The sequence below is a fragment of the Limulus polyphemus genome, unplaced genomic scaffold (assembly GCF_000517525.1).
Source record: "Limulus polyphemus unplaced genomic scaffold, Limulus_polyphemus-2.1.2 Scaffold316, whole genome shotgun sequence".
Taxonomy (NCBI): domain Eukaryota; kingdom Metazoa; phylum Arthropoda; class Merostomata; order Xiphosura; family Limulidae; genus Limulus; species Limulus polyphemus.
Window position 1 is genome coordinate 669,429 of NW_013665926.1, and position 22,811 is coordinate 692,239.

Here is a 22,811-nt window from a genome sequence, read left to right on the forward strand (position 1 = left end):
CATTTGCCAGGCATTTTGCTGAATATCACAAGGATTGTATAGCACTAGCATATAGCCCGTCAAAACTGACGGGGCGAGTACTACTACCCCCACCCCATAGTACATTTTATAGATAACTGAAATAAATAAATTTTGCGAAATCAAACTTGACAAACAAAGAGGTAGAAATGTGTATTCGAGGCAGTCAAATGTCGGTAAATTCCTTTGTGAGCCAATCAAAATTAAGAACATTCATGAAATGAGTTCATGGTGTATTCATAGAATAATTATTGGTAAAAATCAGTTATATTAACAACTGCTAATGTGTAGAAAAACCAGTGCGTTTTGGTAACAATACTTTCCAACAATGGCTTTTGTGTCATGTTGCTTAGCAACAAAGGTATAACCTAATATTGTTGTTAGTATATGTACTGAAAGTATAAAATGAAATGTATGGACAACAAAACAGGAAATATATTTATTGATTTCTTAATTTAAAGTCTCCATTGATTAAAGAGGTCATGACTCGCACAGAAAGTCGTAACTGAGAAACCGTTAGCACCGATATCAGTCATATGTCGTTCATTAGTGGGACATTACCATGCAAACACTGATGGTGCATCGGGAAAAAGTCGTAACTGCGGGGAAGTCGTCGGCGAGGGGTGTCGTAGGGGAGGGGGACCACTGTAATTACTTACAGATGATGGCTTTTAACAAGAAACCAATTTATTTTGAGATTTTTTATAAAACAAAAAATAGTTCATATATGTAGTTAACTCTATAGACATAGTGAAAATTCTACAAATTAATAAAAAATATCCTAATTATTTTTGAATTGGTAATGACTTTTATTTAAAATAGCATTCTATAAATTAAGTGGGAAAAGTAAATTTTTTGACTAAGATCTTCCCATGAGACTTGGTTGTATAACACTTTATTATCTAATTTCTTTCTTTTAAGTTTTACATTAACTACAGAACAAGAGTGTCACAAGTATAAGTAAGGTTTCTTTCTACTTACCTGCAGTTCATTAAATTCCTTCACTAGATCATCTGCTTCTGTGTTGCCTGAAGTTGAAAGTTTGTCCAAAGACTCCGCCAGGTCTGCTAACTTTGTCTGTAAGAACAAATAGTTATAAAGTAATCATTATGTACAATACACAGATACAAACTCATTCAATAAGGTTTCTATAATAAAACTGAATCAGTGTAAATACATCATTTTGCAGCCAACTCATCTGCTTTACGTAACATCAGTATTTCTAAAAGAGTTATGGTACATTTGTAGGAATTTTTGAAATTAACTAAAGCAGACAATGAATGAATAACTTAATGTGCTGTATAAAACATCAGATTGTTTTCAAATTGGATACGTCGTATTTTTGTCTCACTGCCATAGAACTCTTCCAATTTAAAATTTTCAAACAGTACCTAATTATGAAACAAATATTTTATGTTGAAATACAGTTTTAAAACTACGTATTTTCCATTGCAAATTTTGACTCAGTATCAAGTTATCAAGCATAAATATGTTTTATTGTTGAAGTGTCGTCTAAAATACAAAACATTTTCTATTTCAAATGTTCAATACTATCCAGTAATGTAATTGTTTTATGGTTAAAGTACCATTTTAAAAACAACACATTTTCACTTTCAAATTTTCAGTCATAACCTAGTTATGAAACAATGTTTTATGGTTGAAGTACCAATAAGTAACATACTTGCAGGTAGTAAAAAGTTTTACTTGTTAAAATGTTTCCGTAATTATTTTTAACATCCTTTGCTTTGCCTCACCCTACAAATCCTCCTAAATAAAAATGTTGCGAATCTCAGCTATGGCTAAGTCCTATCCATTTGTCTCTAAAATGGACTCTTACACAATATCCAACATCAGTTAATTTACATTTAAACAACTGCACAAACAAAGAAAAATTAACTTTAAAAGCTCCATATTACTAATTTTCTCATGTGGTGGTTTCGTTTGGGAAAGTCATCAAAAGATATACAAGCAAAATTGTGTATAAGTTCAGTTTAGAGAAAAATTGCATGAAAAGAGAAAGATGAGTGAGCTCAAACTTACCTGAGAAAGTTGGTTCATCTTCAACAAAGGTTGTTCCTCATTCCTTTCAAAAAATTTGGCATCTTTTGATGGAACAAGTTTTACGTCAGATTTAGGATTTTCATTATCTTTAGTTTTAGAACTCCTCCCTCTTCTTCTTTGAGCCATATTCTCCTTACCAGCTGTGTTGCCAGCTTTTAGAACACTAATTTGTATTTTGTTTAAAGATCCTACTTTATTTTCCTGGTTTAAGTTATTCCTGTTATTCAAATTGTCTAATTCTCCAGTTGTATGAAGTACATCTGTAGTGTTCAGCTCTATATGTTGAGTTAAATTCTCCTGTTTATGTGTAATATCTAGGTTGACTTCTCTGTTTTCTAGTGCTTTATTGACTCTTCCTGTTTTCTTTGTGAAGGTTAATCTCTTCTGGTCTTTTGTACTATCTAGTTCTGTTACATTCATTACATGTGTTCTTCTAGCAGTTCTTGTTCTTTTACCAACTGACAGTTTTTTGTGGTCATCCTTAATATCCAATTCAGGTTTAATATCTTGTTGCGTTTTTAATAGATATTTCTGATGTTTCCTTTGGGTTTGTACTTGTCAATTCTACCTTGCTGTTTTGGGTTGTTTTTCTAACACTTTCCACAAGCATTTGATTTCCATTAGCTGCTTTCTCCTGGTTATTTACAAAATCAACTTTGTTGCTAGTATCTTGAAGTGTACCAATAATTTCTTTATTTCCAATTCTTTGTTCTATGCTTTTCTCTTCTTTTAAAATGTTCAATTCCAATGCTGCGTTTTGTTTGGTTTTTCTACTTTTTCGTTCTTGTTTGACCTTGTTCTTGTTATTTGCATTGAATAGTTCTTCATTAGTACTTTGTTTTTTCTCAGTAGTTTCTAACTTTTCTTGGTCATACTCAACATCCAGTTTAGAGTCAGTATTTTGTTGTGTTCTTTTAAGCGTTTGTGTTTTGTCATGGTCAGGTGAAATTACTACTTTTGAACAAGTATTTTTTATTATCCTTGAAGCAGTTTTTGACCTTGTTGCTATCATTTTCATACCTTGTTCAGGTGTACTGAGTTGTGTACAAATATTTTTTGTTTTTTTAACACAAGTCTTTTTTGATGCGAGCTCACTTTCATTTCTTGAAAGACCAACTTCAGAGCTTTCTATTTTCTTGATAATATTTAATTCATTTGTTTTCTCATGTTCAGGTATAATATTAAACTTTGGCTTGCTAAGTTTTCCTTCTTTGATGGTGTTGACATTATTTCCTTGAGACATTGTTACTTGTTTTTGTTCAGATTTTGATTTTTCTGAGATATCAGCAGTTTGTAGTAGAGACTGGTTCACAAAAGAAGGCTCATATTTTTTCTTTCCCCTGTTGTTTGGTTTACCAACAAGAGAAGAAATGTGTCTAGTGCTTTCTTTAAGAAGGCTGAAAGTCTCCAGTTCCTCTTTGGTTTTATCCTTCCTTCCCATGCAATTTACATCAACAGAACTTTCTTTGTACATGACACCAAGATTAGAACCAGTTGGTGATTCACACTGGATTTGTTTTCTGTCAGAAACATAGCTCTTATTCTCAGTTTCTTTACCAAGATTTTGTCCCTTTAGAGAAAATGTACTAACAACCTTGTGTTTCTTTGAGTGACAGCCATTTGTTAATCCAAACTTTTCACTGTCATCTGTTTCTATTTTTCTAATGTTGTTTTCCCCAATACCGCTTGAAATGGTAGATGTTGGCACATCTTCAGATATTCTTCTGATATTTTTATTTTTTAGAAAGCTAGTGTCATCTTCTATTGTGAATGTTTGGTTCAAATTGACAGTATTAGAAGGACATGTAGACAGCTGAGAATCCTCCTCTGCATCACTTGAGTTGTATGCTTCAAAATCCACAATTGAATTGGAATGTTGATCAACAAAATTGTCATGATGAGCTTTACTTTTAACAGTTGATGTTTTATCTTCTTCAACAAGTGTCTTCTGAACTGATGAATCATCAGGTTCTACACTTTCCTTCTTTCTTGCCTCCAGTTGTTCTTGTTGTTTGGTACTAGGAATCAATTTTGATCTTGATCCAGACTCCTCTTTGATCTTTGGTAATTGGTTTTGAATTTCTGTATTTTCTGAAGCATATATGGAATTATTTTCCCGTCTTTTTAGCTGATTAACTCTGCTAGGGAGCCTACAGCTTTCTACAGATGGTTCTTCAACTACCTTTATATTTCCTGTGTGAGAAATCTCCCCATTAATACAAGAAACATTGCTTTTTCTTAAAAAAGATTTTAAAACTGGTGATTTTGACTGACATCTGAAAGTTTGTTCACCTGCTCTGTCATTTGGCTGTAACTGTTTAGTCTCAGTACTGTCACACTCTGATATCTGAGAGGAAAAATCTTCATTATTTTGACAGAGAAGCTGAAGACTTTGTAATCTTAAATCTTGCTGTGAAAGCTGATGAATTTCTTGAGATACATGTGTATATGTTTTTAATTCATGTCTAGATTTAGGTGTGCTCTGTGGTTCTACCACAAGACTATTATACAACTTTTTTTCTGATATTGTCTGAACTGAAACACCTTTAATAGGAGTTCTAGGGATTTCTTTTCCTTTAGGAATTTTTCTGTCTTTGGTGTAAACTGTTGAAGAGCCTATCATCAAGTCTTTTTGATTAAGTCTTGTTAGATCTGATTTATCAAAATGTATGGGTGTATCAATTTGTGTTTCATTAGGAGATATCTTGTTTACACTGTTTTTTGTGTGTTCTACTTTGTGTGTTCTTATTTCAGCATCAACTCTCTGGCTTTCTGCAGTTAGAACAAAACTTCCTTCCAAAGTAACCTGATCTTGTTTTCCTGATAGCAGAATCTGACCCACAGCAACAGGGGTTGAAAGAACTTCTAGAACATTATCTTGAGGTTCTTCATCAGCTTTCTTTATTTTAGCCAAATTTTCTGAGCTATCTTCTATGGAAAGTGGGAGGACAGGTGTCCTAGGGAGCTCCTTTCCAGATGGGATTTTTCTGTCAATAAACAGGTCTTGTGAATCGGCAGAAGAAAACTGCTCTTCTTTTTGAAGTTCCAAGAGACTACTTTTCTCAAGAGATTGCTTTGAAAACACCACATAGGTTTCACATACTTGTTCTTCATTTCTTTTTGCCTGTTAATAAAATTAACAATCAACACATAGTCTTAAGCTATTACTGCAGAATTGTACAAAAAACTCTTATAAACCAAAATGCTAAGCCCTACAGTGACCCTTCCATCAAGATTATGTATTCTCTTGTTAACAATAGTTGATTAAGTACATGTTTTCAGTATCTTCATAACATATCAGATTATCTACCAAATATAATTTGCATTATAAGCAGTGAGGTTTTAAGTTTCAATGAAAATTCTAAAATTAATAAAACAGAAGACTGAAATATTTTTACTAATAAGAAACTCACTTCAAAGGGTTTTGTATCTGCAAATACTGTTTAATTTCATTTTTAAAATACATTGAGTGAACTTTTCAAAAGTAAAAGTAAAATCTGATAATAAAAATCACATATACATGGGTGATAACAGAAACTTTTGTCAGTCGACTTTGCCGACACACTTGTAATCATCACTGATAGTACTATAGGCTTGTGTAATAATTTACTGCACAAACATACAAGTGTACAAGAAAGATGATTTGAGTATGAAATGGAAAAGTGATACAAAAACAAAGTCCAAATTTCCTTTTTTGTTCTGAAAAAACCTGAAAATACATATTTCTATACCCAATATAGAACTCTCTCACCCATACCTAGAGACTTAAAGTTGAGTATTACACCAATTAAGTTAACATATACTACACATTTATCACCATTATGTCTATTCATTATACTCAGTGATTGTATCAATTAAACTGATTAAAAGATTGTTTATTTTCTTGGCAAAATTAACTTAGTTCATAATTAATGAAACAATTAATTCATATTAAAATACTGTTATGTTGTCTATTGCAATATTTCTGAAATATCAATGCAAGAGGATAAATTTTTACAGCACAAATATTAAGAAAAAAATAATTTAAGAAATAGTATGATCCAGTAACTTAACAAATAAGTTGTTTGCAGCTTGAAAAAACAACAAAAAAAGGTTATATTAAAATAAAAAATATATATTCTGATTCAGAAAAAAACAAATACTCACGCATATTTTATACATAGTACAGTATGTTAGCGCTACAAAACTATCTACTTTTTCATCAAGATTTGTATTTGAAAATGTTTAATATTTAAATACAAACTAAAAACTTCTCACTATTTTACTGTTAGCCCAGTACTAAAACTTACCTCTAATGTGATATTTTGTCTACAAAGTATGAACAAGTAAGATGATTAAAGTTGATTAAATCTATAAAAAAATAGTCTCAATTTACAAGTCGTGGCACACTGTACTGGCTGTAAACTGTAAGTTTGACAATTACAAAAATGAAGTTTTGATATTCAATAAACTGAGTATCTTTAACCTCTATTTCCCACGATGATTGAATAAATGATCTTGCTGTTGCTTATATATCATAGACAGCTACATATGTAATGATTATCTGTACTTTTCAGACATATAAAGGTTCTGTTTTTATACATGCAGTGTTTATATTTGAATTTTTTAAGCCAGTTAATTATGCAGTTCATATCACAGAAGCTCTATTTTCAAGCCCAATAATGATGGTACTGTTTCACATTTGCAAATTTCTTTAAAGCCAGACACTGATACAGTTTTAACATTTGCTGCATATTTGTGCTTCTAAACCAAGTAATTCAGAACTATTTAACATAAATTTACTAAATAAAATAAATCTGTAACTCACAACAGACTTCTCTTGCTTTTGTTGATATTGTTTTTGTCTCTTCATCTGAACCTACAAGAAGCAGAGGTTTCATATCATTAAATCTAATGCTTAGTCATGAAACAAATTTAAACTCTTGAACACAAACATGCAAATATAAAGCTTAAATTACTTTTTTAAACAAGTTATCACTTAAAGGCTTAGCTTTTTATAGAATGTATTATAAATATCAAAGATTTCACAACAATTCAAGCTAGTAAATAAACAAACATTAATTTGCTTCCTATGTACATGTGGTATTCCAGTGCATCAATTACCAGCAGAAAAGTAACACATTCACAATACACAGTAGATTCAAAAAATGTTAACCAGGGAATAGAATGAACATGGAAAGCAAAGAAAAACAAGCAAACACAAGTGAATTAGTAAAAATAAAAATTTAATATTTTCTGATAGATACCTCTGCTCACATAATAGCATTTCTTGTTCAGTGCTAAATTGGGTGGAAAAGAGGAGCATATCCTTGCTTGTAGATATGTCGGTTGGTCAAGCTACTTTCTAAAACAAGATCTCCTGGGAACCAACCTGCAGGAGCTGATAGGATGAATGTTCTCCAGTCAATTAGTTTGTACTCATTGGGTCAACTCCATTTATCATTCAGTCTGCAGTAGGAGGTCCCTACCATCTTCATCTTAAGATGAGGAAAAAGAAGAGAGAAATGTTCCATTCAGTCTTCTTAGTCAGGGAACAGGTGTGCAGAGCCAGTCACATGGAAACCTGAAATCAGAGCAACAGTAGGAAGAGAAGTGCAATGCAGTGGTTCACTCAAATCCAAAACCAGATGGTGGCTGATCCAGCTCCTTTCCAAAACCAGATCTACTGGGAACTGACCTGTAGGAGAAGGTATAATGGGGGTTCCCCAGCCGATGAGTATATCCAATGGCTAGTTCAGCTTCTTTCCAACACCATACTTCATGGGAACCAACTTCCATGAGATGGTGGGATGAAGTCCATTTTGGTGGATTATCTCAAGTCCATGACCAGGCAGGTTCAGATATTTTTCTTCCAGTCCACAGTTGGAGGAGGGTTCTACACCATCTACATTGACAGAACACCTCTGCCCTACTCTCAACTGAATGGAATTGAGCACATTCAGGAGGAAACCTCCATGGTCCACCACCCCAGCAGCTAAGAAATGGTAAGGACTCCCATACACCACCTATAGATAGGAGGAAGCATAGCAGAGACTCTAGAGGAATGCTACACTAAACAATGTGCAATGCATGACCATAAAACACTATTTTGAAAGGCATACTGCTCCTGGTTTATTAAACCTAAGGCACAGAAGGATGGACAGCAATCTCCTTCTGCTTTACTCATGGAAGTCCATGAGTCAATATGGCCTGGGACGAGCATACTTATGATGTAATATAGTGCAAGGTGAACCTACTAGAATTCTTGTGGAACACCCCATCTCAAGAATGGGTATTATAAGTCTTGTTGTTATGGTTTTGTTGGCTGGTCCAGCTCCTTTCTTTTGGTAGAATGGGGGTACCCAACCAACAAATATATCTCAACTGGTCCAGCTCCTTTCCAACCAAATCTCCCAAAGGAGATAGTACGACAAAGTTCTCCAGTTGGTTAGTATTTTGTGAATGGCTGTACAGTGTCGATTTGTTGGTAAGTTCAGTTCCTTTCCAAAAACAGCTCTCCTAGGAACTAATCCTGCAGGATGAGGGTTCCCCAGCCGATAAGTATACCTAGACAGGCACCATTTGCCACTTACTGGGATCCAATATAGAAGAGATATGTGAGACCCTGCAATGGAAAAGAAATGGAAGAAACAGCCACATGATGGAGGTAATGGGATATGAAGGTGTTAGGTGTGGTCCACATGCCAGCCTGGATGATGTATTCTAAGGGAAGAGGTAAGATGTCAAATCTGATGAGATGACACCCAGCCTGATAAGTTGGCAAATCCAACCTGTGAGGATGGTGGGTGAAATATTCCTTTTGAGAGGAAGGGTTCCATTTGATAAATAAATGGGAATAGGAACCGCAGAAGGAAGCTATGCAGGCAATATAACATTTGAGAGCATGCACAAGATCCATCTATCTGGATCCAAATGGAAATGGAAGATAGAGAACTCAGTGTAAAAGGGGCTTTGCCTTCACGAGCCCCTGATGTCTGGGGTAGAAAACTTCAATCCAGCTAGAAGAGAACATAGGTACAGTGATAAAGAATACATGATACATCAATGGCAAAAAAATCTGATTTCCAATGACCACAGGCACAAAGAAGCAGGAACTAGGTTTTGAGGGATAATTGGTATAGGGAACAGGTAGCCAAGGGTTTGAATGGTGGTTTGGGTAAGGACATTAAGGTTCCAACCTGGGAGGAGCTTAGGACATGGAAGTTGAATAACTCACAAAGAAAGCAACAAAATGGAAATGGTAGGATAGGAGAACACCCTGTGGTAACGGGAAAAATTGAAGGTGGTGAACAAGGCTGTTCAATACCCAGCAATGGTAAATTTAGAAGAACCATTAACAAACACCCACGTAAAAACTTAAAAACATGAGGAATATTTGGATGGTAAAAAAGGTAATCATGATGCAGAGACCAATGCTGAAAAATATGCCATTTTCACTGAAAGACCATGAGAGAAGAAGGATGTATAGAACGGGAATAAATGGAATTTACATGTACAGATAATCCAGACTGCCTTGCAAAAGACCAGACAAAAACCATGTGTGAAACCGAAGTGTACAGATTGTGGTATGAAACACCAGCGGCAGGTTGACAGAGAAGAGATTGGTAAAAAGGAAGCAGTAACAGAGGTGCTGTCTGACTTGGGGTCAGGATTGGTAACCAAGTTTGTGCTACTCAGTAAGGTGCTATCAGAAGGACACTACATCAGGTGGACTGGATGATAGATAAAACCCTGGGAAGGATATGGATAGGAGGGTAGGCATACAAGTAAAGACAAAGGATGAGGTACTGGAGATCAAAATAGGGGTAAATTGGTATTGAGATAGGTGGCAAATGCATCCAGATGTGTAGTATCTTACAAATCTCATAACTACTGGAAAACTTGGGAATTGATGTGCATTGCCTTCTCAGCTCAAGACCAGCAACCTAAGACTTCCTGAGAATCCACACTCGCTCCCCAATGCATAAGAAAATATTTGTAAACAGATGCAGCTCGGGTCATGGAGATGGAAGTGGAACACCAGGAAATCCCAAGCAAAGTGCACATATGAGTGCAACCCAAGGGTATAAGGGCTTCCATGGAGGCCCACGTCCCCAAAAGAAAAAAGAACCTCATGTGCAAACAATGTATGAGAGGATTGGGCTTTGAGTACCATGGGCTCCATCGACTGCAGATGAAGAGAAGACTGGGCCCAGCTGAATTGAAAAACATTCCTACATGGAGAAAGTATTGTGTTGGGGAAAAAAAGAACGAGTTGCTTCTCGAAGAAGCAATTGGTGAGTGGCTTGTTGGGATGGAGCTAATAACAGCCAATCATCCATGTAATGATGAAAAAGCAAACCTTGTACATAAAGTATTTGAGCAAAGGTTCTGACCACCTGATAGACCAAATGGTAGTGTACAGAACTGATAAATACGACCCCTGTATACATGACAAAGGTACCGTCTGGATGATGGGGCAATAGGGATGTGTAGGTAAGCATCTGAGGCGTATACCTTCATCATCCACAGACCTGGAGTAAATGGCCACTGCAGTGTGATGAATAATTCCATGGTGAAATGGAAAGGTCAATGAACAGCACCAAAATCACCCATAGATCCAATATGAAAATATGCCATACGTGCAAAAATCTGGTCAAGCATTCTCCTACCTTTCCAGAATCCATGGGTACTGTTGGCAGTGTGTGTTTCAGAAGTGAATAATCCAATGACTCGTTGCTGAAACACAGGAAGGAGGAATGGATAAAGGAGCCAAAGGAGAAGAATGGGAAACAGGAATAGAAGGAGCAGGTGAAGGCTGCAGTAGTCAAAAGTCCAAGGAAAAAATGAAGGAGTGTTGTCAAGCAGCCACTACCCATGACTCCAAAGACTCAGGTAGATCTTCTATAGTAAACCTATGTAAAAAAAGAAGCCATCCGAAGATCTTGTAGATAGACATACATTGGTTAACAGAGTGTCCCTACCAAGGAGATTCCAACAATAAAGAAGCCATGTTTGGAGAGAAAAGGCCGAGGAGGATGAATGCACCAACATGGATACATTTGTCTTCAAAAAGCTTTACTTGTCATTATTTCTTTTTAATCTTTTTTTTCTTAACTTAACTAAACATTAAATTTCCAGAGGAACTTTCTTAGCTTCATCTATAAAACTTATCATTTTACCTGTAAACAACGCTGTTTCAGACCACCACTTCCATATTTTTGCTGTAGTTTCTCCCAGAGAGCACCAACCAGTCGAGTGACTTTACTGTTAGAACCCTCTAATTCTGTTGAGCCCTTAATTAGATAATCCAAGTTCAATCTGCGCAAACAACTGTAAAGAAAAACACACAAAAATGGAATTTTTCTTCCCATTAACTTAATTTTCTTTATTACTGTTCTTAAAATTATGATACTGAAAACAGTGATTTGAATAAGAAACAAAGGTTGATAGCTCTTAAGAAACATGTGAGAATTTATATACATATACAATAAAAATACTATAGGAATAACATATCAGAAACTGTAATTTACCTTAGTAGATTACTCAATGAAGATAAAATACATAAAATTAATTACAGAATCTACTGTTTTTTTTTTATAAAAATATCAAACTGTTGCTTTTCTGTGTTAACTATACATGTGTTGATAAATTGAAATTTTTTGGCATTAATTAGTTGCCTGTATTTAACTAAATAGTGGTTGTCTTGTAAAATTTATAAGATCTACTTTTACTTTATTCAGAAACATTGAGCATGAGTGCTATTCACTTCAATTTGAAAGGATAACAAGGGGCCATCTGGTCTGTCTAGAATGTCCCATTTTCCACCACCTTATTCCAAACTATTCATAGAAACCATTTTTCTTATGTTCAGTCCTGATCTCTTAAATACTCATCCAATCTGCTCTTTAACTTTTCAGTGTTGCAGCTTCTACCTCACTCAAAGACAAAAACTATTCCACAGGATAGCAACCCAATTAGAAGAGTAAAATTGCCTTAACTGAAGTCATGTGTGACTTTTCCATACTTTAAGCTTTTGTCTTCTAGTCTTATTGCCTGCAGAGTATTTTAAAAAAACATCATCTCAATTTAAAGATTCCAAAAAAAAAACCCCAGCCATATCCCTCCTTTTTTATAGCAAAAACATGTCAAGAGATTTGATACTATCCACCTATGATAACCCATTTGGACCTGGAATGATCTTGGAAGCTTTTCACTGAACTTTTTAAAATTAAAGTGACCAACACAATATTCCATTTGAAGCCTATCTAGTGATTTGTATAAACAGATAATTATCTATTTTTACTTGTAATCAACATGCCTATGAAAACATCCTATAATTCTATTGGATTTACTTTAGCATTAGAGCACTGCTTTGATGACTTATCTACCACTGTGCCAAAATCCTTTTCTTCAGTCAAGTTAGTGAACGAGTTCCCATCTGTATTACACATGTTCCCCTTATTTATAGTAACCTTAACTTTTCCTTACCTGTAATAAATGTGTAAAGACTTACCTAGATGAGTTCTATACAGAAAGCACTCAAAGGAAGCACATGGTGTGTGACACCTGATGGCAGTGGCTCCATAGGAGCATGCCCCTGGGAGACTGCATTTCATCTCTTCCAGGGTATATTCTTTGCCCAGGAATAAGGGAGGAAGATGCAAACGTGCACCATGTGTCGCAGGAATGGACGGAATAAAAGCATGGCCTTCCAAGTATATGCACACAAGAGGTTGGCCAGCAATACGTGTAGCATGGTTGGGGTGTGTTCAGAACATACCTTGTGCTCACTTCAAATCTACAATCAGATTATATTAGACCAATACCAACTGTGAGAGGAGAGAACAATAGTAAAGCCATAGAAAGCATTATGGTGAGTGCACACATCAACTAAAATTAACATACATCAGTTGTAGAAGGAAGGCAGGGTTTGTTAGTGTATGCTTGCCTCAACTCAATTGAACAGGTGAACTCCGCATGTAGAGGACACGTGTATAGAGTGAGCTCACCTCGATTCTTCTGAACACACATGACTGCAGGAGGAGGACATGGTATAATGGTACATGCTTATCTTTACTCTACTGAGCAAACTGGCTGTAGGAAGTGGGCACATGTGGCAGGTTACAAGTACAGTTATATGTGCGACACTGACAGTTTCATCACTGCCCCACTTTCCACCAACTGGCACCCCTTGTTCTAGCCCTAGCAGTTAGGACCCAATCAGTGAGAATTCACCATGGTCCTCCACCCCAGCAGCTGGGAAGTGGTAAGTGTTCCACTTGAAGAGAAAGGGGGAGAAGTTTGCAGTGGGAAGACCCAGAGAAATGTCCCTGATCCTCATTGGTCCTTCAGCCAGAAAGGTCTTATATTGGAGACAGTGAAATTGATGACCACATATCCCTATTTTTAAATGCCAGCAAGTACAAGCAAGGGAAACAGGGAGAAGACCCTCCCTTGGTTCTGGCTTTTTCCAAGATAATCTATGGAATAGGTATGGTCTGGATCAAACAGTATACAGATATATAAATATACTTGAAGCAGTCTTGCAGAACACCTCATCTCACAGTTGGCATATATGGAGCCAGGACAGATGATATGGACACTTTCTGTTATCCAGGTTCAATCCAAATTTTGTGAAATCAGTGTACCCTGGAAGGCAATATCAGCTACCTGGCAGGATTCTATAAGCAAATGTTGTAAAAAAGAAAAAACATGCTCACCAGGCTGGAGACAGTGGGTAGACTTTGTAGAATGGTGGAGACCATTGGTAATCTTCAAGAGTTGAGACAGCCAAATGGTGAAAATAGTGGGTGATGAAGGTATGTAGAGTAGCCCACATGCCCACCTGAAGTAACTCCTCTAATGGTTGTTGGAAATGAGTGGCAACAGAATTAAAGAGGTGACAATTCTGATAGGAAGAATGTGGAACAATCTGCAAGCATCAACACTCAATGATGAGTAGAATAAACAAAAAAGTGATGGTAGTCTCAAATGTGAGAGGTACAGGATAAGTAGCAACGAATGGCATGAACAGGGCACAATTGTCTGTCTAAATCTGATTGAAAATAGAGATGGGAGGCAGGAGGAAGGCATTAGATATACATGATTGTTTTATTTTAAGTAGAGTGCATGATTGTTTTAATTTAAGTAGAGTGTGAGTGTTAAATTTAGTTATTTTTAAAAGCAATGATTTATCGTAGGTTTGTTTATGTAACTGTGTGAATAATACATTGTATAGTTCAATTGTCATAAATTGGCCATTGTTGTATTATTGAGTTATGTTACTAGAACCTTCTAAATTTTTCCCAAGTACTATTACATCATAATATCTCATAGTGTGAAAAGTTCTAGACCTCAGTTGGGATATTTATAAATACAAGTCCAAAATGCAGTTCACATTAAACAAAGTTAGTGAGAGATATAGTCAAATAGATCTAGACTGTGTGTTTGTAATTTTAGCCATAAAGAATGTATAGTGGCATTTTATTTTTTAAGTAAATTATTGCAGATTGTATTGTAACAAAGTAGAGAAGAATAATTTGTCTTGTCAATTATTTTCTAAAGTAATTGAATAAATCTGTGTGGACTTTTGATGAAAAGAGACAATTATTGATAGATCTGGATAAACTGTGGTAAAGAAGTCTTGAAAGCATTGAAGCATCTCAGAGCATGTACAGGAGAAGAAAGATCATCCAGATCTGACCGTGAACAAAGGTAGAAGATGGCAAGAAATGAAAATGATGAAAAGAATATACCACATGAGCACCCTAAGTGTAGGTTAGTAAAATCAATACAGGACAAAAAGAACATTTGGAGACAAAACAGCCAAGAAAACCAAATCTGTGCTGGCTAGGAAGGATCAATTAGAAAGACCTCACCCAGAGTGACATGGATGATCAAAATTGCCTTGCGAAAAAGACTAATGGAGTGAGAAAAACTAAAGTTATAAGCTCGATCTAATCTTGTTTGAACATATTGACAGCCAGGGCAAGTAGATAATGAACCAGAGACCAAAAACAAAAATGTAACTTTCTCATGGACAAGTACCCCACAGGATACTTAGCCATTAAACATTTTAAGATCAAGAAGCCAATCCTTGGGAGAAAGTGTGTTGGGCTTGGAAAGGTGATCTGCAATGAGGATGATAGCACCTGGAACACGACACACCAGGAGAAGTATGTCAAGTGTCTGGGTTCAAAAAGGGAGATCCACTGACTACCACAAAGGGAACAAGAACAAGTACCCCCTCGGTGAGTGATATAAGACATCACCATCAAATATTGGAATGAAACATGATTAGTCAAATCAGGATAAGAGGAAAAAAGGGAACTAAAGACCATTGGACTGCTGGAAGTGCTAGGGTGTTAACGGGTAAGACCTATCATCCACAGACTATTGTCCTGAAGCTCTCTGCTGATTGACCCCCTAACTGTAGATGAGCATCAGGGAAGAGATTGTAGATTCAATAGGTGAACACAAGGATTATCTAGAAATAGAATGTACTTTTCACCTGCCTCCAACAGTTGTGGGAAACACAGTTATATTTCCTAGTTTCAATTCTAGGCGTGACATCAATGATTGCACTAAGAAAGTCAGATCATCCTTTACAACTAAGTTCTTCTGTTTATCTTCACTAATCAATGAATATTTTCCTAGAGTTGCATGACTGTTTCCAACAAATCAGTTAACAAAATTACATTTATTGGAATCTGAAATACACATAACAACCACTGTACATTATACCTAAATGTGTACAAAATAATACTTTTGTAAAGTATTACAAAAACCAAAAATACCTGATTCAACATTTTATAGGAAGAGGAAAACTAAATATAAATCCTTAGATTAATGATAATGTCATATTCATCTACCTCAATAAAATAGACAGCAAGGAAACAAATCAATAAAAAGTCCAAATTAAAATGAAAGGAACATACCTTCCCCTTCTGACTGTCCATTTCCAGTAATGAGTCAGAATATCTATCTAGTACCTGATGATGACAAAACCTTGTCGAAACGTTGTACATTTGCTGTTATGTTAAATTTATGTTAAAGTTTTTCTTCATTACCCATTCAAGCCGTCTTCAACCATTATATGTTTGTCTTTGTTAAATATACTTTCATTTTGTAATACACATTGTGTCCAGTTTGTTTATTTCTTAGCTTAAACTCAGTTTAGTTAAATTCAGTATTTCTTCATGATTTATTCTTCCAGGTCTTCTATTATAAAAGCATATGTACCTAATGCTCTTTGCTGAAATCAATTTAACCTGAGAATACCATAAGGGGATAGATTAAGATCCTTTAAATCATTTTATCTTGAGAAAGAAAACTGAATCGGACTGAAGTGTTCACAATTATAAAAGAAATAGATAATACTAACACAATTTTTTTTCCCATGTGTAATGGTAAGACAGGAAACAGATATTTAAAATTTGGCATTATAGAATTGAGTTATGTTCTACTAGTAGATCATCGAGTGAAGAGTTGCTTTAAGATCATTATGTTTAGTTCAATGGAAGTCTCTACTTAGAAAAACACTCCAGTAGAATTGACTGTGATTCTGTTTGCACAAGTACATGTACTGTGCTTTCTGTTTGTCATATTAAAGAGTTTATTCATTTACATGTGTCTAGTCTCATTATTTCACACTTAAAGAAACACATTCATATTAATTATGAAACACGGAATACTCCCTTTATTTCTTGATCACACTTATTATTATTTGAGGGTTTATCTCTCTAATACTTGTCAGGAAATTGTTTTTACCTGAAAATACCATACAGCATTAGTAACAAAAGAACAATTTGAATGGAATACATTAATAACACCATTCTGTTTTCTTTCATTAAGCCACTTTACAATTACAACTAGTCTTTCCTCATTTCACACCAATATGATTTTCATAGCTTGGTTTCTGTGTGGTACTTTACCGAAGCATTTTGGAAATCTAAGTACCCCAAATCCATACAAGTATTATCCTTAAAAAAATCCCAGAAGTCTTATTTATTTTCATGGAGCATTTCTAACTAAACACAATGCACGGAATATTGCATTGAAATAAACCTGTCTTCAGTTTGATAAACTTTATGGACTTCTTTTTCCTAACAAAAACAGAATCATAGGAAATATCACTTAAATGCTTTAAGTTAAGAGTATCAAGATGACGTATAAAAGTAATCCGTCCAATGATATAAAATTATTTTACTTTCAAACATTGAAGCATATTTATTTATGGTACATTGGTTATATAAATTATCTTTCTGATAGGATACCTTGTTGCAAGAGAATATAATTTATAACCAGTTATAACATTTTCAAATAGTTTGCATATGTTTTCAAAGTAAATATTTTAAATCATAATTCTTTTTTGGCTTCTGTATTGGTAAGGAAGCATAAAAATACTGAAGCAACACTTTAACAAAAATGTGATTAACAGTAGCTGGTTCTGAGAAACAATTCACCTGAATTAAACGTGCAAAATCTTATCCAAAGTATTGCTTCTGGCTAGTCAAATAAATGAAATGTATTCAATATACCTAAGCTTGATTTAATTTTTATTACACTAGAGGGTTGTTTGTTATTAAGCACAAAGCTACACAAAGGGCTATCTGTGCTCTGCCCACCACGGGTATCGAAACCTGGTTTCAAGCAATATTACAGAAGGTTGGCAACTGTAAATAATGGTGAACCACAGGACACTTACTAATTAATGATGATACCAGATACAGGTATTCAAACAGCAATAGTTCAAGGATAAAATAAGCAAAAACATTTAGAATAAACTGATTCTATAATCTACGCCAAAATGCAGTTTATAATCAAAACTAAAAAAAAACAAAAAGACAAAGACAGGCAAAACCTTTTGCCAATTGTAACTAAAACAAAATTTACTTTAAACGTAAATCTTTAAAATTGTATACTTCACCTTACACAACCAATCTTTACATGTTTTTATGAATATTTCTTCTGAAAATGAAATTTATTATGCTTAGACTCACCCTGTTCATCGGTGCTTATTTGATATCTCTAACATGGCAGTACTCTTTCAATGAGATTAACCCATCTTACATATATATTTCAAATAAAAAAATTTACAAATAGATTTATATTATATTTCATATAGGAAAAAAAAAAGTAAATGATGAATTCTCTTTCACAATGAGCACAAATGTAAAACACTCATTTGAATTTCAAGTAAAAATGGGGAGAAATATCAAATATATTCAATAAATCAGATTGTTAATTCTGTGATGAATCAATTAGTCACATAGTATTTCCTTCAATGGCTTATCTCACAATGTTACACAGGTATAATACTACTTGCATGTGCATCATACATAATAGCTATGGCATCATCTAGTCCACTGGTGCTTTCTACTAGCTTATATTCTAAGCACAGTAGCATTCCTCCTTGTATTGAAGAGTGGGAGTCCTTATAGTCATAATACACAGTCATTATGTCGTTTGAATAAACATCACACTCACCCATTGTGTTGCAACTCTTATTAGTGAAGGCAGAACTGTACTGAGAAGAAATAAAGAGTCTGTCAAAAAAATACAATATGACTAGTCTTAGTTTGGCTCATGATGTTAGGATAACATGCAAGTTCAATAAATCAATTTAATACATAAAATACAAAAAACCCTATAACCCAAGCTCTTTTGAAGGGTGGACCTTTCTTCTTCTTTGCCCCTGAAGAAGAAAGTCCCCCTTTCAAAAGCACTCAGGTTATAAGGTATTGTATTTTATTGTTACTGAGGTTTTGGAGAAGTATTCAGTGTATGAAAGATCAAGCTTTTGATCAAGTAGTTAGTAATTGGTAAGTTAGTCAAGTTTCTTATCAATCGAGTACATTTCTGATAAAGTTAAATGTTATTAGTGTATTAGGACTACAACAGTTTCAGATTTTAATTTTTATGTTGAACAGGAAAATTTGTTTGCGAACTTGCGTCAAAGTAAACATAGCCTGTAGTGTAAGTTGTAACAGTGTAAGTGTAAAGAACTTTAAGTTTAGAGAAGAAATAAGTTAATTTGTTGACGTTATTGTTACGTGGACTGGACTTAGCATTATTTTCACGAGATAATCAACCCACTCAAAGAAACAAAACGTTCGTTACAAGTACAACACTATGTAGTTAGCAATAGTATTCCACATTAACTTGATTAAGTTATCAATAACAGTAATATTAATTCACTATTACTAATAATATTAACTAAATTAAAATTAACAGTGTATTAACACTAAAATTGTATTGACGCTAGCAGTAGCACTAGCAAATTAATTAATATCTACTTCTGATTAAAATTTAAACTTAAAGTAAGCTACCTACATAGATCAAAATTAAAAATCAACCCAGTAAGAAATACAACTTATTTAATATACTTTTCTTAGGTTATAATGATTAACATTAACTGATTAAGTTATAATAGTTATATTCAATCTATAATGCAGTTCTGTACCTCTGAATACGCTTTCTATTTTCAACGTTATTCTCCACGTTCCAACTCCAAGAGCTTTCATAAAGCTCAAGTATGATACAAAGTAAATTCAACACTTCTTGCTTATCCATATCTGCAATGGGCTTAATGTGGTCATTTTTACCATGTGCATTCCACAAACCAGTTAATTTCTGAATATCACTGTTGATGTCGGTAGCCATTTTCAAATTCAGCGCTCTTATCTCCAAGCAGCCGAACTTCCACTAAGTGTTCCCTACCCTAACGTTTTGATATAGCTAAAACGCCACTTATACAAAATTACAAAATAGTTAATTTTTGCTAATTTAGATATTAAGCTCCTACACATATTTAATTAATTTTGTATAATAACCAGACTTTATTCGACAATCATCAGTTTTTCAAATCAGTAAGAGAGTACATAAACAAGTTAGTGACCCGATCGGAATGCTCGTTTTTATCAAAAGAAAAGTCATTAATGTGGAAATAATTACTATAGAAAGCTTAATAATATGTAATTTAAATGAAAACAAGGAAAGCCCATTAAACTAAGAGACTTGGAACAAAGTGCCTTTGAAAACAACTCCTCATTGGCTCGGTGGTAATTTCCTTTGGTATGTTTTGAATTGCGCGCAAAACTATACCAGGGCTATCTGCGCTAGTCATCCCTAATCTAGCGGTGATAGATTAGAGGGAAGGCAGCTAGTCAATACCACCCATTGCCAACTCTTGGGCTACTCTTTTACCAACGAATAGTCGGATTGATCGTTGCATTATAACGCTCAAACGGCTGAAGGGGCGAGCATGTTTGATGTGACGGGGATTCCACCTCAAGATCCGCATATTTCGACTCGAGCGCTCTAACCACCAGGCCAAGGCAGGCCGAACGATAAGTCTGAAAGCTTATAAGGCTAAAAATCGGGTTTCGATATGCGTGGTGGGCACATCACAGCTAGCCCATTGTGTAGCTTTTTGATTCACATGAAACAAACAAACAAGCAAGCATTTGAAAACTCGTTATTATTATTAATCGTAAATGTATTATTTCTATTAATGATCGCAAATAGAATAATTTTCTGTATCTCCAGTATTCATTACCTCACAAGAAAGGTTATATTTAGCCAGTTTAACTGGTGATACTCTTTTAAATACAGGTGAAGCCGTAACTTCGAGATACCACCTGAACTATCATTGAAGGTGAAGGACATTGCTGTCTACATCTTAGCACAACTTGCAGTATTTTAGCAAACAATCCACGAGCAGAACATGAATTACCTACTCGAGAACTAAAAGAGGACTAGAGGACTAAAGGCAGATAGAATGAAATCAGCTTAATGGCTTTCTTGACCGCATGGTAAGTGAAACCTGCACATATACAGAATAAATGCTATAATATTTCACGAAGATAGAAACGTGTGATACATTTTTATACCAAACATTGATATAAATAAGTGATGCAAAAGTTTAGGTAAAGGTTGAATGCATTGAATGTATCACGACGTTTTTTCTACTAAAAAATTGCTACTTTCAGATATACTGTTTTCCCGATTAGTTTCAGTAGTAACTGCAAATAGCTTAAGGAATGGCAGGAAATGTATCATGTAGTTAAATCTGAATTCTCTGAATCTGAATGAGACATAACACAATATCAACAGAGTGAAAATTCTTATTTATTAAGTGCACAAAAAGAGTCCAGGTAAACGAATGCACTTTACGATACCACAGGTACTGGAGATCTGGCTCTATACCCTATCGGTCTAAACATTTATTTTAGAGTGTGAGAGCAGTGAACTATAGATAAAATTCTAAACTTCCAGCCTCTCACTGTACAGGTGCAATCCATGTTGTTATTGGTAATTCCAATAGAAAAAGCAGGTAGAATATACCCTCAAAATATCACCTGACCTGCCACTGGAAAATATCAGTCAATCTTTATATAACATATTCCACTATAAAGCAATCTTTCCTATGAGAAAGTGCATGTGACATAAAGGGGGGAAATGACCCAGAAAAAATATGTAACTAGTGACAAAATAATTTAATCACATTCCATACCAATTGTTGTAGTGTTGGATATACACAACATTTCGAAATGTGTACCTGTGAAAATTGTTTTTGAAGCCTATGTGAATATGAAGTGCTCACCTTAATGAACTAAAGGAGTGATGAAACACTAAATATGCTTTGCATACTATAAAAGCTAACTTATATGAAACTGTGAGTATTGAGAACCATAACTCGTTATTGTTATTCATAACTTTGTTTAACACAAACTGGAGTTTATTATTAAGCATTTCCATTAATGTAAGTATAGTAATGACCAATGTCTCCAGAAGTTATCTTTATTAGCTCAATATTTCACTAATAAAGCTTTATCAGCAGTTTTCAAGTTTCCTAATCCAGTTGAAACATGTTAATTGTGTTTCTATTATTTGATCACGGATATGTTTAATTTAAAAGTTTACACATAAGTACAAGAGCTCACATACATGGTTTAACATTAGATAACTAGTGTGTTATTCAGGTTCACTGGTGTCCAACAGAAAATTCCCAAATGTCAGAAAAAATGCAGGTCTAGGCTTGTTAAGTATAGAATAAATTGAGGATGGACAGCAAAAGAAAAGTACAAAAACAACAAATATGTATTGATACTACTGTCTAAAAAGGTACCAAGCTGCTGGCCCATTTGTAGTCTGTATATTTTCTCACAAACAAATCAAAGAAAAAGAACAAAACAAAAGAGAAAATCAAAAGAGAAAACTGTAAATATTCCACTTTTATACTGTGCCTGAAGTCTTAGTAAGGTTTCTCACAAATCTAGGCATTACATGCTTTAACCAATCGTTTACATGAGCCAGCTGTACAGATTTCTGTATTACCTATATTGTAAGAAGCCTATACAGAAATATGTAAATGTTTGTTTGAGACTTAAGAAGAAAGGCTATAGTATGTAATCTTTACCTTTGTAAAAGGGTTATCACATGTTTACAGTCGCCAGGGATGTGATTAACCACATGCAGAAACTGCATGACAACTTAAAACAATCTAACCTATATAAAGGCCAGTGTGTCTCGTCACGTTACGTTTAATTTCTCGAAATAGGATAAGTCATAAAAGCTAAAATGCATTTATCAAGGTAGAATAGTTCGATTACTGTCTACACATTACGATTTTAGTTGACATGGGTGCAAGGGGGACGTAAAGGGGGTGGTGGTGCCGTGAAACCTTATAAGTGTAGTGAGTGTTGGTATAATAAGCCTAAAGTAAAGACATAGTGTGGGATCACCTA

At 34.6% G+C, this 22,811-nt stretch overlaps 1 protein-coding gene across 1 annotated transcript in view; it reads right to left on the bottom strand.

The window, feature by feature from the left end:
• LOC106457315 (spindle pole body component 110-like) overlaps positions 1-19,726 on the bottom strand; it is a 22,356-nt gene extending 2,630 nt beyond the window's left edge. Inside the window, exons 1-5 of the mRNA XM_013916707.2 lie at positions 19,526-19,726; positions 11,241-11,391; positions 6,887-6,937; positions 2,059-5,203; positions 1,000-1,095 (exon numbers count right to left, since the gene is read on the bottom strand). Coding sequence (XP_013772161.1) covers positions 2,579-5,203; positions 6,887-6,937; positions 11,241-11,391; positions 19,526-19,725 — 3,027 coding nt within the window. The 5' untranslated portion in view covers position 19,726 and the 3' untranslated portion in view covers positions 1,000-1,095; positions 2,059-2,578. The remainder of the gene's footprint in view (positions 1-999; positions 1,096-2,058; positions 5,204-6,886; positions 6,938-11,240; positions 11,392-19,525) is intronic.
• Between the last annotated feature and the right edge of the window lie 3,085 nt (positions 19,727-22,811).